This window comes from Brassica rapa, chromosome A02 (assembly GCF_000309985.2).
Source record: "Brassica rapa cultivar Chiifu-401-42 chromosome A02, CAAS_Brap_v3.01, whole genome shotgun sequence".
Taxonomy (NCBI): Eukaryota; Viridiplantae; Streptophyta; class Magnoliopsida; order Brassicales; family Brassicaceae; genus Brassica; species Brassica rapa.
Window position 1 is genome coordinate 13,253,589 of NC_024796.2, and position 15,031 is coordinate 13,268,619.

The 15,031-nt window shown below is 34.6% G+C and overlaps 5 protein-coding genes across 7 annotated transcripts; 3 read left to right on the forward strand and 2 right to left on the reverse strand.

The window, feature by feature from the left end:
• Positions 1-119: 119 nt before the first annotated feature.
• LOC103852940 (zinc-finger homeodomain protein 5) lies at positions 120-2,074 on the forward strand. Of its 2 annotated transcripts, XM_018656174.2 has the most exons (3): positions 120-744; positions 922-1,010; positions 1,107-2,074. In XM_018656174.2, the coding sequence occupies exons 2-3, from the start codon at positions 953-955 to the stop codon at positions 1,835-1,837; spliced, it is 789 nt and encodes a 262-aa protein (XP_018511690.1). In that variant the 5' UTR covers positions 120-744; positions 922-952; the 3' UTR covers positions 1,838-2,074. The 2 variants fall into 2 exon arrangements, with proteins under 2 accessions (XP_018511690.1, XP_009128086.1); XM_009129838.3 differs by having other exon boundaries at positions 135-744; positions 922-2,074.
• On the reverse strand, positions 2,004-9,410 carry LOC103852941 (protein RADIALIS-like 6). 2 transcript variants are annotated; one of them, XM_033284684.1, is made up of 2 exons: positions 8,861-9,410; positions 2,004-8,541 (listed from the first exon to the last, which is right to left on the reverse strand). In XM_033284684.1, exon 2 carries the CDS (start codon positions 6,648-6,650, stop codon positions 6,345-6,347), a length of 306 nt encoding a protein of 101 aa, XP_033140575.1. In that variant the 5' UTR covers positions 6,651-8,541; positions 8,861-9,410; the 3' UTR covers positions 2,004-6,344. The 2 variants fall into 2 exon arrangements, with proteins under 2 accessions (XP_033140575.1, XP_009128087.1); XM_009129839.2 differs by having other exon boundaries at positions 2,004-5,416; positions 6,385-9,410.
• A 240-nt stretch (positions 9,411-9,650) lies between these two features.
• On the forward strand, positions 9,651-11,322 carry LOC103852943 (isoflavone reductase homolog P3). The gene is made up of 5 exons (XM_009129843.2): positions 9,651-9,946; positions 10,075-10,212; positions 10,400-10,643; positions 10,731-10,934; positions 11,015-11,322. Exons 1-5 carry the CDS (start codon positions 9,761-9,763, stop codon positions 11,179-11,181), a joined length of 939 nt encoding a protein of 312 aa, XP_009128091.1. The 5' UTR covers positions 9,651-9,760; the 3' UTR covers positions 11,182-11,322.
• On the reverse strand, positions 11,274-13,917 carry LOC103852942 (glutathione S-transferase DHAR2). The gene is made up of 4 exons (XM_009129841.3): positions 13,763-13,917; positions 12,263-13,682; positions 12,072-12,162; positions 11,274-11,956 (listed from the first exon to the last, which is right to left on the reverse strand). Exons 2-4 carry the CDS (start codon positions 12,321-12,323, stop codon positions 11,464-11,466), a joined length of 645 nt encoding a protein of 214 aa, XP_009128089.1. The 5' UTR covers positions 12,324-13,682; positions 13,763-13,917; the 3' UTR covers positions 11,274-11,463.
• LOC117131949 (isoflavone reductase homolog P3-like) lies at positions 12,464-13,402 on the forward strand. The gene is made up of 3 exons (XM_033285194.1): positions 12,464-12,494; positions 12,913-13,131; positions 13,236-13,402. Exons 1-3 carry the CDS (start codon positions 12,464-12,466, stop codon positions 13,400-13,402), a joined length of 417 nt encoding a protein of 138 aa, XP_033141085.1.
• Positions 13,918-15,031: the final 1,114 nt, after the last annotated feature.

Genomic DNA, 15,031 nt, shown 5'->3' on the forward strand with positions numbered 1-15,031 from the left:
CTTATTTAAATTTATTTATAGACCATGTAAAATAGAAAACGTGTTTGTTTGGATTAATAAAAATTATTTATGTATTCCCATCAAATTAATAATATATGTAATAGTTACTGAATTTTTAATATATAATATATATTTCTTATTTCATAATATGTAAAAAAATATAATACGTAAAAATAATATATATATATATATATATATAATGTTCATACAGCACAAGTAGCAGATTTTAACTGGTTATAGTTAATTAGTCAAATACCCAAAATAATGAACTTTATTATTTATTCATGTTTCTGTTTTTTTTTTTGTATGTTTAATATTTGGTTTTCCTCAAAACCATAAGGACCTTAATAAATATGTTATGATAAATATAATAAATAGTATAATATATAGTAGGGTATGAGTATGGCCTAGTCTCATCTCTCACAAGCAAGGTGGATCATCTCTTATCTCTTTCCCATGGCCTCACCACAAGCAACCAAACTGTCTCTTATAATCAGATCTCAAAGGTTGGCTTGTTGGCAGCACTGAGACATCAACCATGGTTTCTCTCTTTCACTCTTAAAATCAATTAACCCTAAAAACACTTTTTCAGTATTAATCCCAAAAGTTCCTCTCTCATCTCTCTATCTCTTTCCATTAAAACAATTAACAAGCAAAAAGATCTGAGCTCTTAAATGAGTTTAAGATCTTCTTCGGTTCCTCCCTGCAAGAACTGGGTCTTACCTCGTGTACTTTCTCTAACCTGTAAGTCTCTCTGAATCTCTGTCTTGGATCTTTTTTTTTTCCTTATGAGTAACCTCATTAATATGTTCTTTTCAGACATAAAATTAAACAAACTTCAGTATATGAGCTTAATTATTTGTTTTTGGATCTCCTTAATTAAAATTAAATCCATTTTTACAGCAATTAAATCCTTTTCAGGGCTTTGATTTTAACTAACTCAAGAAGAAAAATGGATATGAGAAGCCATGAAATGATAGAGAGAAGAAGTGATGACAATGGAAACAATGGTGCTGGTAACATCAGTAGCATTATTACTAATGAAGATAATTGTAACGGTAATAATAACAACAACACTCGTGTCTCTTGCAACTCTCAAACCCTAGATCACCACCAATCTAAGTCTTCCTCCATCTCCGCCGCCGCTAAAACCACCGTACGGTACCGGGAGTGTCTTAAGAACCACGCGGCGAACGTCGGAGGTAGTGTACATGATGGATGCGGCGAGTTTATGCCGAGTGGTGAAGAAGGAACATTAGAAGCTCTCAGATGCGCTGCTTGCGATTGCCACCGTAATTTTCACCGGAAAGAAGTCGACGGTGTTGGAAGCTCTGCTCATCACCACCGTCACCACCACCAGTACGGTGGAGGAGGAGGGAGAAGACCGCCGCCACCGAATATGATGCTTAACCCACTCATGCTTCCTCCGCCGCCGAATTACGCTCAGATGCACCACCACAAGTACGGAATGAGTCCTCCTAGTGGGATGGTGACGCCGATGAGCGTCGCTTACGGCGGAGGAGGTGGAGGAGCTGAGTCGTCTAGCGAAGATCTGAATATGTACGGACAATCAAGTGGAGAGCACGGAGGAGGTGCCACGGTGGGGCAGATGGGGTTTTCTAAGAAACGGTTTAGGACAAAGTTCACAACGGAGCAGAAGGAGAGGATGATGGAGTTTGCGGAGAAGCTAGGGTGGAGGATGAACAAGCAAGACGAGGAAGAGCTCAAGAGGTTCTGTAATGATATCGGAGTTAAGAGACAAGTGTTCAAAGTGTGGATGCACAATAACAAGAGCAATGCCAAGAAACCAACAACAACAACACCAGGAACTCTCTAAGGGTGAAATGATTAAGTACCTAATTGAGATATTATGTCAGAGATTTTCTTTTAATCTATTGTTGTTGTTTTTTTAATGTTATCTAGGTTTTTGTAGCTTGTACGATCTTTGGATCAATCAATGGATGCTTTGATTGCGTAGTTAATGTTTTTAATTTGGTTTGCTTTTTTTTATTATTTTTTGTGTTTTGTCTTTTACCCAGATCGTACTTGTAATTGTAATCAGTAGCTTCTTTTACTTGGTAGTTTATGCTTGTATCTTTTTTGTTACGTTTAGCTTAATACAACCATTCTGTGTTGTAACAAAGTACAAACTTTGATATATAGCCTAATACAATCCACATTACTATTAAGAACTTGATACTAATCTTATAAAGGAAACAAAATATGCAATAGCTAAGCTTCATATGCAAACATTCTAAATTTTTATGTTTCTTAGTTCGAATATAAAGAATCTTATAGATAAGCATTACTTGGTGTTAAGTGTTAACCAAACAAAGAACAGGTACGTAGTGTAAAGTTGTAAACACAACATTTTAGCAGGTTAACTTATATATAATTTTATAGACCAAAAAAAAAAGTTATATATAGTGTGTATATAATATATATATGAATATTTCATATTTTTGTTATGATTTTAATTTTTGTTCTATAGATACATGATAAATATATGCATACGCAAGCGTTATGATTAAAGCTGAGCTATTTTTATATGTTTGATGTGAAATAAGTCCAAAATTGTAACCATATGATTTGAGTCTACTGTAGATCTGTCACCTTCCAGCTTTGTACCAAAACGAGAAAACATGAGAAAAATAAATTAAACAAACAAAAGAGATATTCTCACACATATCTCACCGATAAGGCAAGGATTATATATAACTCACGACCAATGTATCTTTTCTCTTTTTCTTTTCTGTATCGTCACGACCTATGTATCTAAGCTACCATATGTAATAATTGGTTATAAATAAAACTTTTCGAGTTTCTATTTTCTTTTGCGACCATCTTTGTGTGTGAGACTGTTGATAATTATTATTATTTTCATCGATTTTATGTTTCTTTTTCTGATAGAAAGAAAGTGGGCCAAAAGAACTATACTTGAAAGCTTCGCGTATGAAAGTCGAAAGTTCTGTAAAATACAGAAAAGTATATAGGTATTAGCGTTAAGATCCTTCTCCATACGTAAAGACTCGTTTCTTGTTTTAGTTGGCTACCATGTTCACCTTTGAAATGAGTCGGTTCGACGGATTAGAGGCCCCACTTACCTAAAACAATTAGCCAGGAAGCCCACAATAGCCCATTGTAATCACTAATCACCTACAGATAACTACAACCTTATCACCAAAAAGGTGCTTACAACCAGAAAGCAAATATAGACCTAACTATACAAACGAGTAAAAAAAAACTGGTAACCAAAGAATATCTCAACTCTTTCACTTACCTTCAACTCTTCTTCTCTTCAACTTTCTTTACCACTCTTACTCTGCAAAACACACAGACTATCACACCTTCTGTTACTGGAATAATCCCAGCCAGGTACCAAGCACAGTTGTGTCTGTCCTTCTAGGGTTGTGAACTCTTGACAAGATCTCAAGACGTACTTGAATGATTTGCTTCATCTCAAAGATCACCGCCTGAGCCGGTCAAAAACTCTGGTTATGGATTTAGGAATTCCTCTCCTTCCAAATATAGTATAATGATGCTTGAAACACTAGCTCAGTGATCAACTTCACAAACTCATCAGGCGAAGGATTTCTAAGCCATCTCAAAATGTCTTCAAACAAGGCCGGGGGGTTTATATTCAATCTTGAACAGAAGAACGCCCACACTTCCGAGCTGAAGCTACAATCAAAGAACAGGTAATGTCTTGTCTCATCTGCCACATTGCATAGAATGCAAGTTGCAGGTACCTGCAATCCCCAACTCCTCATTCTGTCTCTTGTACCCAATCTATTTCGTGCACTCACCCAAATAATAAAAGCGTGTTTTGGTATCCTTCCTTCAAACCAAACTTGTCTATGCCAGAACACAGCCTCCCCTTGAGGATGCAAAGCTGTCCAAGTATCTGCAGTAGAGAAAGAACTCGAAGCAACGCTGTTCCCTGGTTTCCACAGATAGATATCAGTTGCTTCAGAGGAAACAATAGGGGCTACATCTGGTAAGCACTCTCGGATCAGTGAGATAAGCCTATTCCTGCTACGGCTCCTACTTAGCCACCAACTCCCTTCTCTAATTGCTTCTGCTACGACCGCATCCACATGTAATTCAGTAACCCCTGGCCCTTTAGGTCATGTTAGATCAATCAACGGACCTAGAGAAGTCCAATTATCATGCTAAAAACTCGCAATAGAGCCATTCCCCACCTCACAAATTAGCATAGGCCACGCAATATATCTTAAGTTACACAAACTCTTCCAAAGCCAGCTATCAGACCTTTGCGATTGTAACTCCCAAAATTCATATCCCCACATATATGAATATGTATTAAGTAAAGCACATAACAGTCTATTAAGTTAATTATTAACAACAGTATTAGTGAAAAGAAAATAACAATGAACTGTTTATGGATGTTATCAACAAGACGCTATTGAGTTTTATTGGAGTTATTTAAGTGCATGTATTTTCTTATCTCATATTAAATGATGTTTAATCTTGCTTAGACCTACTTTATTATGATAATTGATATTTACAGTTTTAATGAACTTTTTTATTTGCTTACATATGACGGGTATCATTACTGATCGTTTTTAACACGTTGAGTTTTTCACACACAATAAAAATGATTAAGAGATATTTATATTTTTAATAATTATAATTATTTGAAAAATAATGTTTGAGATAGTTAAAAGTATTTATGAGAATATTTATTTTACAATTTAATATTAATTTATATATATATATATAAATTGTATTGAAAAAATTAAAGTGATATTTTTTTTGTCAAAAAAAAACATTCTCAAAATAACACTTTTGATGAAATAGAAAAAAATACTATCTAATATTTCGGCCATATACAATTTTGGAGGAGACAGCAAAATAGATAAACTAAGTATATAAAGTGTTTCAAAAAAAAGAAAAACTAAGTATAGAACTCGCGTGATCAATAACCACGTCGTAGACGGGATAAGCATCAGAGTATCCTTCGGCTACATTTTATAGTTTAACCTAAAAGTATTGATTATAATTTATGAAGATCCTTCGGCTACATTTTATAGTTTAACCTAAAAGTATTGATTATAATTTATGAAGATCAATATTGCTTAATTAAAGACAATTACCACCTTGTTGTTGTATTCTTCTTTTGGGACGCTCTTCGTATAAATCACTCTTCCCCATTTGCTAAAATAGGAGAACACAATATTCTTGTCGGGTTCCCCTTTATACTCTCTAGTTGATTTATCATAATTCAAATCTTTAACAAAGTTTCAATTCTTCAATTATAGTACATTAAACAAAGACAAATATGAAAGCGAAAGAAGAATACATAATCATAAATCAATAGACTTGAGAATATGTGATACTTGTCCTTACAATTGATCACAATAAACTTCATTATATCTTCATATTCTTCATTAGCCTGCAAAAAAAAATAATAATACAGTAAAACAAGAGCATGTGTAATTAAGTTATCGGTCGTCCAAGCATGTTGATTAGATTCCAATCACATATTTAATTAGCAACTTGAAGATATGCTTAATTAAAGGTTTCCCTACGTACCTCGAGTGTTGCTTAATTAACAGCTTGTAATATTAATAAACACTCGATATGTCGACCACCGACCATGTACAGAAGTAGAAATAACCAATATATCTATTTATGCAGCTTATCATGACATAATGTTATGAGCTTCAAAAATAATAAAGACAATTTGCATGTGATCAATAATAACAAATATAGATTAATTTTCACGTAAACATTTTCCTTTGGTGTGTTAATTTGTGTGTTTGTACTAAAATATTTTATGTCAAAATTTATGCATTTACATTTAAACAAACATTGTGTTATTTAAGTTTTTTTATGAAATACTCCATCCATTTCAAAATAATGTATATTCTAAAGTTTTCACACTTATTAAAAAAACACGTTAAATTTTGACAATAAATACATTGTTTTCCGTGTTTAGCTATTTCATATGATTTTTAACCAATCAAAATTCAGTAAATACAATTAATGTCTTTGAAATTTATAATTTGTCATTTTTACATACATTGAAAAGGTAAAATATGAATCTTTTATAAACAATTTTTTTTCTAAAACATGGATAATTCTGAAACGGATGGAATAGTTTCTTATAACTTTTTGTCGTTTTCTTTAAATGTTTGATAGAAAAGAAACTATAGTTTTGTATTTTTATAGATCGTTTTTGTAACACATACTAGTGGTTATGTTATTAAGATCTAAGCACACTATTAACATATAAACGCAATCTAAAACAAGACCATAAAATCCATATTCCAACGTTCATAATTAATTTATCTGGACAACCGAAACTTAAGCATGTTAAACTAAAACAAATATATATCATAGATTAAGATAATTAAGTACCTCGTGTCAAGGTCATTGATGCCTCTTGAGTTAGATTTAGTCTTGTAATTGGGCAAAGGGACACGACCAGTTTCGATGCTGATGAGATCTTCGACGAGAATGTCATAGTGACGCTTAACTTCCTCTGCAGATTTCCCTCCGACTGCGTTTGCCACATTGTGCCACCGATCTGGTGTGTCCTTGTCGTAAACTGCCAAGGCTCTCTCGAACATCTTGTTCTGTCTGAACGTCCATGACGAGCCCGAGCTTCTAGACTTTGACGCCATTAATAATATTATTTGAGGAGAGAGTGGATGAAAAAGTTGCTATAAGAAGAATGGCAAGGGAGGGCTCCTTATAAGGAGGAGACAAAGGGAGTTTTTAGATTCTGCAAGTTGGAGAGTTTATCAATTTTTATGTATGAAATTATTCTTTCATTAACTAGTCAAATTTATATAAAATACATTTTGTAACACATTAATGTCCATATATGTGGTCTACAAAAAGTCAATCGTAACACTGGTTGAATGTTTTCTAATCTACTATCTTCTGAATAATTAAACAATAATGTATTGATATTTCAAGTTTTTGAAGGAATTGTTATATATTTATGTTTTAATTGCAATATCAATATGATGATGTTATAAGCTTGCCACGTTTGATGCAATTTTTTGAACCGAGCGATCATATCGACAACCAGTTTAAAACGTAGGGTTGAAGTTGGTAAGTTGAACAACTTGGCCTAATATACTTATTATAGACAAAATTATCACGATGCAATATTAATATAAGTACTCCACTACTTGTTTTCTTATAATACATATCTATTATTTCACAGTTTTCGATATGATAACGTAAGCCATCTATTATAGTTCGTGTTGTGAATGACAGATTTAAGAAAATATTAGTAGATAATCATAGTGGACGTATAATATTATCCATGACATTACTGGCCCATCAAAACAAAATGGTAATATATGCCAACATTTTATATCCTGCAAAGCTTAATCGTCGGTCCAAAAATGCTTATAACTAAATAATGATAAGCCATCACTATTTGAGAATCGTCTCTGACTAAATTTGTAGGAGAAAAAGTGAACTAGCAGACATAAATTGCGTAAATTTACCATTAATTATAGCTATCCAGCATATATTACAAGATATCAAGATATGATAGTTCATATTCTATTATCAGCATCTACTAATAATGAGAAGAAAAAAAATCCAAAAATGCTTAGAACCGAACAAATAAAGGATTCGACATGTCATCATCATCATCTCCAAAACCATAGTTCGTGGATCTTTTTTTTCTTCTACAAAGCATATTCATTTACAATTTTCACCAATTCAAAATGATAGATAAATGTATTCTCCGGGACCTTGAATCTAATGACTAATTATGTGTGTTGTAGTGGAGTAGACCCATCTGAATGACAAGCATTTTTACAAGAACCACCAAAACTTTGATTCAAAAGAATAAGGACATAAGGTATATTATCATTTCATTTTGTGATAAAATTCTTATATCCCGATCTAATCTATTTTCTGTTTTAAATACCTCATGTCGACCCCCAAAAAAAGTATGTCTAACGAAAATGACGATAGAATGGTAAAATTCATTTGGTTAATTAGAAAAATGTTTTTAGTCCAAGTTAAATGTTTCTTGGATGGAGAATATTGTTAATAAGCAGAATCGACTTACATTAATTAAGAAAAAAAGAACTACGTACGTATAGTCCATTTTAACATTTGCTACAGCGAAAGTCATGTATCAACTACGCCCTCCTCGTCCTGGAGGGATCGCTCAGGCCTCAAAGCCAGCCACGTCGCTAGAAACAAATCCCACGGTGCCTCCGTCTGTCAAAGGAAAATTTGGGAGTCTTGCGGCCATTGCAGCTTCTTCATATATGTCTCAGTTGCCTTCTTATAAAACAGCTCAGGAAGAAGAGAAAGAAACCTAAAAACTTCAGTGTAAAAGAGTGATCCAGGAATTTATGAGTTTGAGATTTGAAGAATCGAAGTAGAATGATGAAACTATTCCGCTAGCGAATGCGGCTAAACAAAAAAAAAATATTACGTTTATAAAGAATACTGAATACACAATCATTTGTATTTTTGTATTTGCCATTAGGCACTCGACGGTCTCCACTTACCACCAATTGATTTTAAATTGGAAGCCTACGAAAATTTATCATGGTATCAGAACGGACCCACACCCTAACCCATTAATACAGTTTAGACAATGATTCGTCAACCCACTAACGGTTTAGAAAGTTCAGTTCCTCCGAAATTGCTAGAAAAAAAACATTGCTTCGAAGGGGATAAGATGGATTCTACAAAATTAAGGTTATACACACCACTATCTTGAGGAAGGGTGTTGGAGAAAAGATCTCACATTGGAAATATGTAAAAAACTAGAGTAATATATAAAAGATTTGGATCAATCCACGTACCACCAATTAATTTTAAATTAGAAAAAAAAATTTAAATTGAAAACCCAAAAAATTTATCATAATGAAGTTGAAGAATGAGTCGAGGGTGAAGAGGAGATGCTTGAGAGGGTAACTTGCAGAGTCGAGGGAGTGGGAACCGGACACTGCCTTGAATCCCCGGAGGCTGAGACATGGTTGGCAGTTTTTACTTGTAAAGACAAAGATATAGAGAACACTTGACCATGTTAATTATATGGAATCTATGTAAATGCTCCTCCATTTGACCAGTTTCTATTTGTTCAAGAAAATGGAGTGTGGAGTGTAACAAATATTGTTGTTAATTTGTACAATGAATCGCACTCATTGAATGTTTAAAACGTGAAGTATGTTTTAAATATTTTCTAGGTGGTTTTCCTTGAAGCCTTTATATCATATCTTGATATTTACCGAAAGAGTCTTTTGACACCTGTCTCATCTAGAAGCTTTGACCACCAATACATGGAAATTTCTAGCCAAGCTTTTTGACCTTGGTGTTCTAGAAAGGCGTAATTTTTAAAATTAAGCGAATTAGTATTGCATCAAAGAAAATCACTCGCAACTTTTTTTAAAAAAAAAATTGGTATTCTAGAAAAGTGTAATTTCAAAGTTTTAAATTTATTTATTAAAAATGACAAATGAATAAGCTAAATACTAGTGTTTTACAAAAAAAAAACATGAATAAGCTAAATACTATCCATAAAGAAAAATAGAAAATTCATCGCATGGCGTGACGTTTGAATCGGAAGAGATAAAAAGCAGCCAGAGACTAATAAAAGTCACAACCAGAGACTCTTCAGACAAAGGTCACTTTCGTAAATTCATAAACTCACACGGTCACGGTTCCTATATAATACATTCATCCGACGGTCTGAAAGTGATCAAACAATTCAAAAACTATTTTACCAAATCAACACAACACAAAATCAATGACGACGGAGAAAAGCAAGATTCTGGTGATCGGAGGAACCGGTTACATCGGAAAGTTCATAGTCGAAGGCAGCGCCAAATCCGGCCACCAAACATTCGCTCTCGTTAGAGAAGCCTCTCTCTCCGATCCAGCCAAGGGCAAAATGGTCCAGAGTTTCAAAGATCTTGGTGTCACCATACTAAATGTACGTAGCAAATCGAATGTTATGTATTATCGAAGTACCGGAACTTAAACCATCTTTCAGAAATTCCGATTTAAAATTATATAAAAAGTTGAGCAGATCCATAATATGCATTATTCAATCATGCTCAGGGAGATTTAAGCGACAAGGAGAGCTTAGTGAAGGCGATTCAACACGTTGATGTAGTTATCTCAACCGTTGGTCTCTCTCAACTCATGAACCAGCTCAATATCATCTCTGCTATTAAGGAATCTGGCAAGCATATTAAGGTCAGAGTTTAATCTTTAAAGCAATAAGAAACAAAAAAAATACAAAGTGTTATTCTTTAAATCGGAATTTTCTTACTTATGATATGTAAGACATTATATATGAGATTGAAGTCTGGGCTATAAAATAGGTAATAATTATAATAATAATAATAATATGTTTGTTGATTTACTTAAAAAATGTTTACAGAGATTCTTGCCGTCTGAGTTTGGCAACGATGTGGACCGAACGTTGGCGACTGGACCAGCAAAGTCGGAGTTCGCAATGAAGGCTGAGGTCCGTCGTGCTGTTGAAGCTGAAGGTGTACCATACACATACGTTATCAACAATTGCTTTGATGGCTATTTCTTAGCCACATTAGCTCAATGCGAAACCAGACTCACTTCTCCTCCTAGAGACAAAGTCACCATCTATGGAGATGGTAACGCTAAAGGTAATAATCATGCTTTTGACATTAAACATTTGTAAGAGAATGAGATGAGAGATATTTTTTTCTAATTTGTTTTGAATGAAAATGCAGCCATTCTAAACAAAGAAGAAGACATTGCTGCATACACCATGAGAGCCGTTGATGATCCGAGGACTCTCAACAAGACTGTCTACATCAACCCTCCAAAGAACATTGTTTCACAGAACGACGTCGTTGCCTTGTGGGAAAGCAAGATTGGTAAAACTCTTGAGAAGACTTACGTTTCAGAGGAAGAACTCCTCAAGAAAATCCCACGTGAGAGAGCAAACTTTTACATTTTTTTAATACAATGCATAAACTTGTGCTTTGCTAATATTTTGGTAACGTTGCTGCAGAGTCTCCCCATCCTCTAGATCTTCTGTTAGCTTTGAATCATGCCATCTTTGTTAAAGGAGATCAAACCTGGTTTACAATAGAGCCTTCCTTTGGAGTGGAAGCTTCTCAGCTTTATCCTGATGTCAAGTACACAAGCGTCGATGAGTATCTCAGCCAGTTTGTCTGAGAAATGAAACAATCTTCGTCTTGTAGCAAGCACTTACTACTGTAATGAGAGTTTAATGACCGACCACTGGTCTGTAATAGTACTAAATTGAATAAAGGACATGATTGTTTTTTTTTTGCATCATTATTGATTTGATTTGATTTGATAACACAAGAGTATTCGCTGATACTGATAGTACTTGAAAGCAACAAACCCTTATTTTTTTAAACTTTAAAGCAACATAACTTTTATTTATTTATTTTAAAGCAACATAACTTGAAGCAGCTAATATAGATCCGCACATCACTTGTTCACCTTAGATTCCCAACCAGCGACCACAAACTCCTTCTTAGCTTTGGTTTTCTCGAACGACTCTCTAGAGAACAAAGCGTTAGCGTAGCTACGAACATTGGTCAAGCTCTCAGGGACAGACCATTTCTTGTAGTGACCAAGAGCCATCTCAAGATGGTAAAGCTTTGGTGCTAAACTCAGATCAACCGCAGTGAGTTTCTCTCCAGCTACAAAAGGACCAGGACATGTCTTAAGGTGATTCTCCAGGGATTCTAACTCGTTAAGCAAAGCCTTGTCGGAACCGTCACTGGGGTCTTTGCTTGTCAAGAAAGTCACAAAAGAACCAAAGATTTTGGATCCAACAGAGGCGAACTCAGGAGGAGTCTTGAGAGAAGGCTCTGGATATTTCTCCTCGAGGATTCCGACGATGACGTCTGAATCAGCCACCCATTTTCCGTCAAGCTTCATCACCGGAACTTTGCCTTCCGGGTTAATGTCTAAAAACCTATAAAGCACAAAACATATCAGCATCACAGAATCTTGTGCCCTAAGAAACACTCGATAGATCTGCTACATCAAATAACATGGTTATATCAATTATAGGTTTCACAGAAACTAACCATTGGGGTTTGTCGGAGACGTTAGCGAGATGAATCTTGTAAGGAAGTTTCTTCTCTTCGAGGGTCAGAAGAACCCGTTGGCTGAACGGGCCTGGAACACATTTCAAAACCCTAGTTTGTGAGATCAAAGCTTGATGTAAAAGAAAACAAAGATCGATGATCTTAGAGAGAGAGAGAGGGAGAAGACATACAGTCACCGAGAACATCAGGAGCACCAACGGCACCCTTCACGCAGATCTCAAGATCCGCCATCGATCTTCAGATTTCGCACGAAATCAAATCAAGAGAATATATTCTTTATTGGTGAATGTTTTAAGCAGATGTGTAAATGAGAATTAAATAATTTATAAAAGCTTTTGACTGATTTAATTAGAAAATAATTAAAGGAAACTATGGCGTCACAAGTGAAGTGGTCGTCACGAAGTTGGTTTCAAGTTCCGACATTATCGAACCTTAAAATTTATAATATTTCCATTTTCAGTAATCAGTGGTCAAACCTTAAAAATTTGTCCAATCAATTGTACTTTTCTTATGTTGAACTGCGCACCATTTTAATACTTCTTCCAGATTAAATGATTTTAAATATTTAGTTTGAGTTTTATATTTGAAAACATGATGTTGTGGAGTTTAATTAATATATTTATTTTATAAATATTGAACAGAAATTTGTTTAATTGCAAAACAAATACTAAAATACTAAATTAACTAAAATATTTAATAAATATATTTAATTAGCTTAATATGTAAAATCATAAACATTTTTAAATACATAAAAACACTATTATTTAGTTAATGTATAACATAAAATTATTTTTATAATCAAAATTATTGTTATTGGCAGCTGTGATCAACAAGGAGGAAGATATTGCTGCTTACACAATCAAGACAGTGGATGATCCCAAGACTGTTAACAAAATCCTCTACAATAAACCTCCCAAGAACACGTTGTCAATGAACGAAATGGTCGCTTTGTGGGAGAAAAAGGTCGGCAAGTCGCTTGAGAAGACTCACATCTCAGAAGAACTAGTGCTCAAAACTCAAAAGCACCCAAGGCTTATAAGTATCATGCACCATGAGGCTTTTAGCATTTTGTATTACTTACCGCCTTTTTCATTATTTAAATTCGTTAAATAAGAATATATGTTCTTTTTTTCTTTTTGGCAGTGTCTCCGGTTCCCATGAACGTTATTCTGTCGATAAACCACTCAGTGTTTGTGAAGGGAGATCAGACAAATTTCACTATAGAGCCTTCCTTTGGTCTTGAAGCCTCTGTGCTTTACCGTGATGTCATGTACACATGCATTGAGGAGTATCTCAGTCACTTCGCTTGAGGAAAATTTCTTTTTTTTTTATGGTCAAGAGGAAAATTTCTTAAAACACCTAAACTAGCACGATGATGGCAACAACATTATTATTCATTAAGGTTTCAAAAGGTGTTTAAAAGCCAAGCAAATGAAGCATTATAGCATTTTGAGCATGCATGCGATTCTCAGCCTGTGGGAAGACAATGGAATAAGGAGCCCCCACGACTCCATTAGTCACCTTCTCTGCAGGCAAACAATGCATGAAATAGGCTTTTGGTCCAGCCAACTTCATAAGAGCTTCATCCACCTGCAAGCAAAGCAATATACCCAAAACATGTTCAAAATCTAAACACGGGAGATTCATTTACTGCATATACTGTATGTTACCTGGAATCCTTGGAATGCTTTACGGCGGTATTCAGCTTCATCCTTTTGCCCCATACTGGCCCATACTCTGAGCACACAACATCAGCTCCTATTACAGCTGCTTTAGCATCATTTACGATCTCTATCTTACTTAATCCAGCTTGCTCTGAACTGGGTTGATGATGCTCACTCTTCTTCAGTGACACTATGTTTCCTTTACCTTTCCAGCGGCAGCGGAGATTCACTGGTGGTTTTTATATTGGGCCTTATGAGGTCCATCTTTGGGTTGTTTAGGCTCAAAGCTCATCTTTATCTGTACTTATACCTGTGTGATTTAGAGTTTTTGATTTATTTCATTTTGCTAAACAAATATTTGCATTGCCAAAAGTCATTTTGAAACACTCCCTACATCTAATCAGAAATTGAGCTTCTTTGCTATAGAAGCAACACATGATATAACAAATGAAAGTTGGGCTGGAGACAGTATTGTGTATGTGGGTCAATAGGTCATGCCCCCAATACAATAATGTCATTCTGTTCATTTCAGTTTGGAAGGCAAACACTAGTTACTGGGATTTTGTCTCTTGGGGTTAATGTAGAAGGAAAGAAATGGCTCAATCAAGTTTCCTTTTTTGTTAATGGCCAATCAACTGTTCAGTGAATAGATTTCTTTCTGCTAAGAGAGGGTTGTACAGCTAAATTGTTAGTAAAATCAGAACTGTGAGAGCAAAACAATGTCTTTAAATACTCTTATGTATGCAGTTGGAGCTTAGGAGTTTCTTTAACATCAGTATGTAAAAACTAAAATTAATGAACAGGGAGTATAATTCGGTATCAATTCAAACCCAGGATGAAGTTCGTTGGAGTTGTATATCCTTTTTATTGTTAGAAAAAAGTTTGCGATCCTGACTCAACTAGATGTAGATTTATATATATCATATACAAAGCTCAGAAATTCTTAAACTCACCTCCAAAAAAAAAATCAATAGATCAAAGAACAATTTGTGTTTCATGTTTCATAATCCTAACACAAGCAAGATCAAAGAGTTGGGTCTGTTGACCATGTCGTCTAACCGTATCTAATTAGTTTCTTGATTATGATGGAATAATTCAATTTGTTCTGTTTGTGTCGGATTAAATAAAGACAAATGTTTGCTGTCTTGTAAATTGTTTGTTTAGTCCAAAATAATGCAATGGTTTGTTCCGCGCCAAGATCAGACAGTTTTGAGCTCTGTTGCTACACCTAACCAGTCTTTGTCTGCAATAAATACAACTACGTACTAGCTCCCT

Bases quoted from the DNA above. Each gene is read 5' to 3' on its own strand.
- LOC103852940 (XM_009129838.3), top strand. From the start codon at position 953: ATGGATATGAGAAGCCATGAAATGATAGAGAGAAGAAGTGATGACAAT.
- LOC103852941 (XM_033284684.1), bottom strand. From the start codon at position 6,650: ATGGCGTCAAAGTCTAGAAGCTCGGGCTCGTCATGGACGTTCAGACAG.
- LOC103852943 (XM_009129843.2), top strand. From the start codon at position 9,761: ATGACGACGGAGAAAAGCAAGATTCTGGTGATCGGAGGAACCGGTTAC. The intron at 10,644-10,730 runs GTAATAATCATG...ATGAAAATGCAG, and splicing joins TGGAGATGGTAACGCTAAAG to CCATTCTAAACAAAGAAGAA. The intron at 10,935-11,014 runs GTGAGAGAGCAA...ACGTTGCTGCAG, and splicing joins ACTCCTCAAGAAAATCCCAC to AGTCTCCCCATCCTCTAGAT.
- LOC103852942 (XM_009129841.3), bottom strand. From the start codon at position 12,323: ATGGCGGATCTTGAGATCTGCGTGAAGGGTGCCGTTGGTGCTCCTGAT. The intron at 12,163-12,262 runs GTATGTCTTCTC...AATGTGTTCCAG, and splicing joins TCCTGATGTTCTCGGTGACT to GCCCGTTCAGCCAACGGGTT. The intron at 11,957-12,071 runs GTTAGTTTCTGT...TGTGCTTTATAG, and splicing joins GTCTCCGACAAACCCCAATG to GTTTTTAGACATTAACCCGG.
- LOC117131949 (XM_033285194.1), top strand. From the start codon at position 12,464: ATGGCGTCACAAGTGAAGTGGTCGTCACGAA. The intron at 12,495-12,912 runs GTTGGTTTCAAG...TGTTATTGGCAG, and splicing joins AGTGAAGTGGTCGTCACGAA to CTGTGATCAACAAGGAGGAA. The intron at 13,132-13,235 runs GTATCATGCACC...TCTTTTTGGCAG, and splicing joins AAAGCACCCAAGGCTTATAA to TGTCTCCGGTTCCCATGAAC.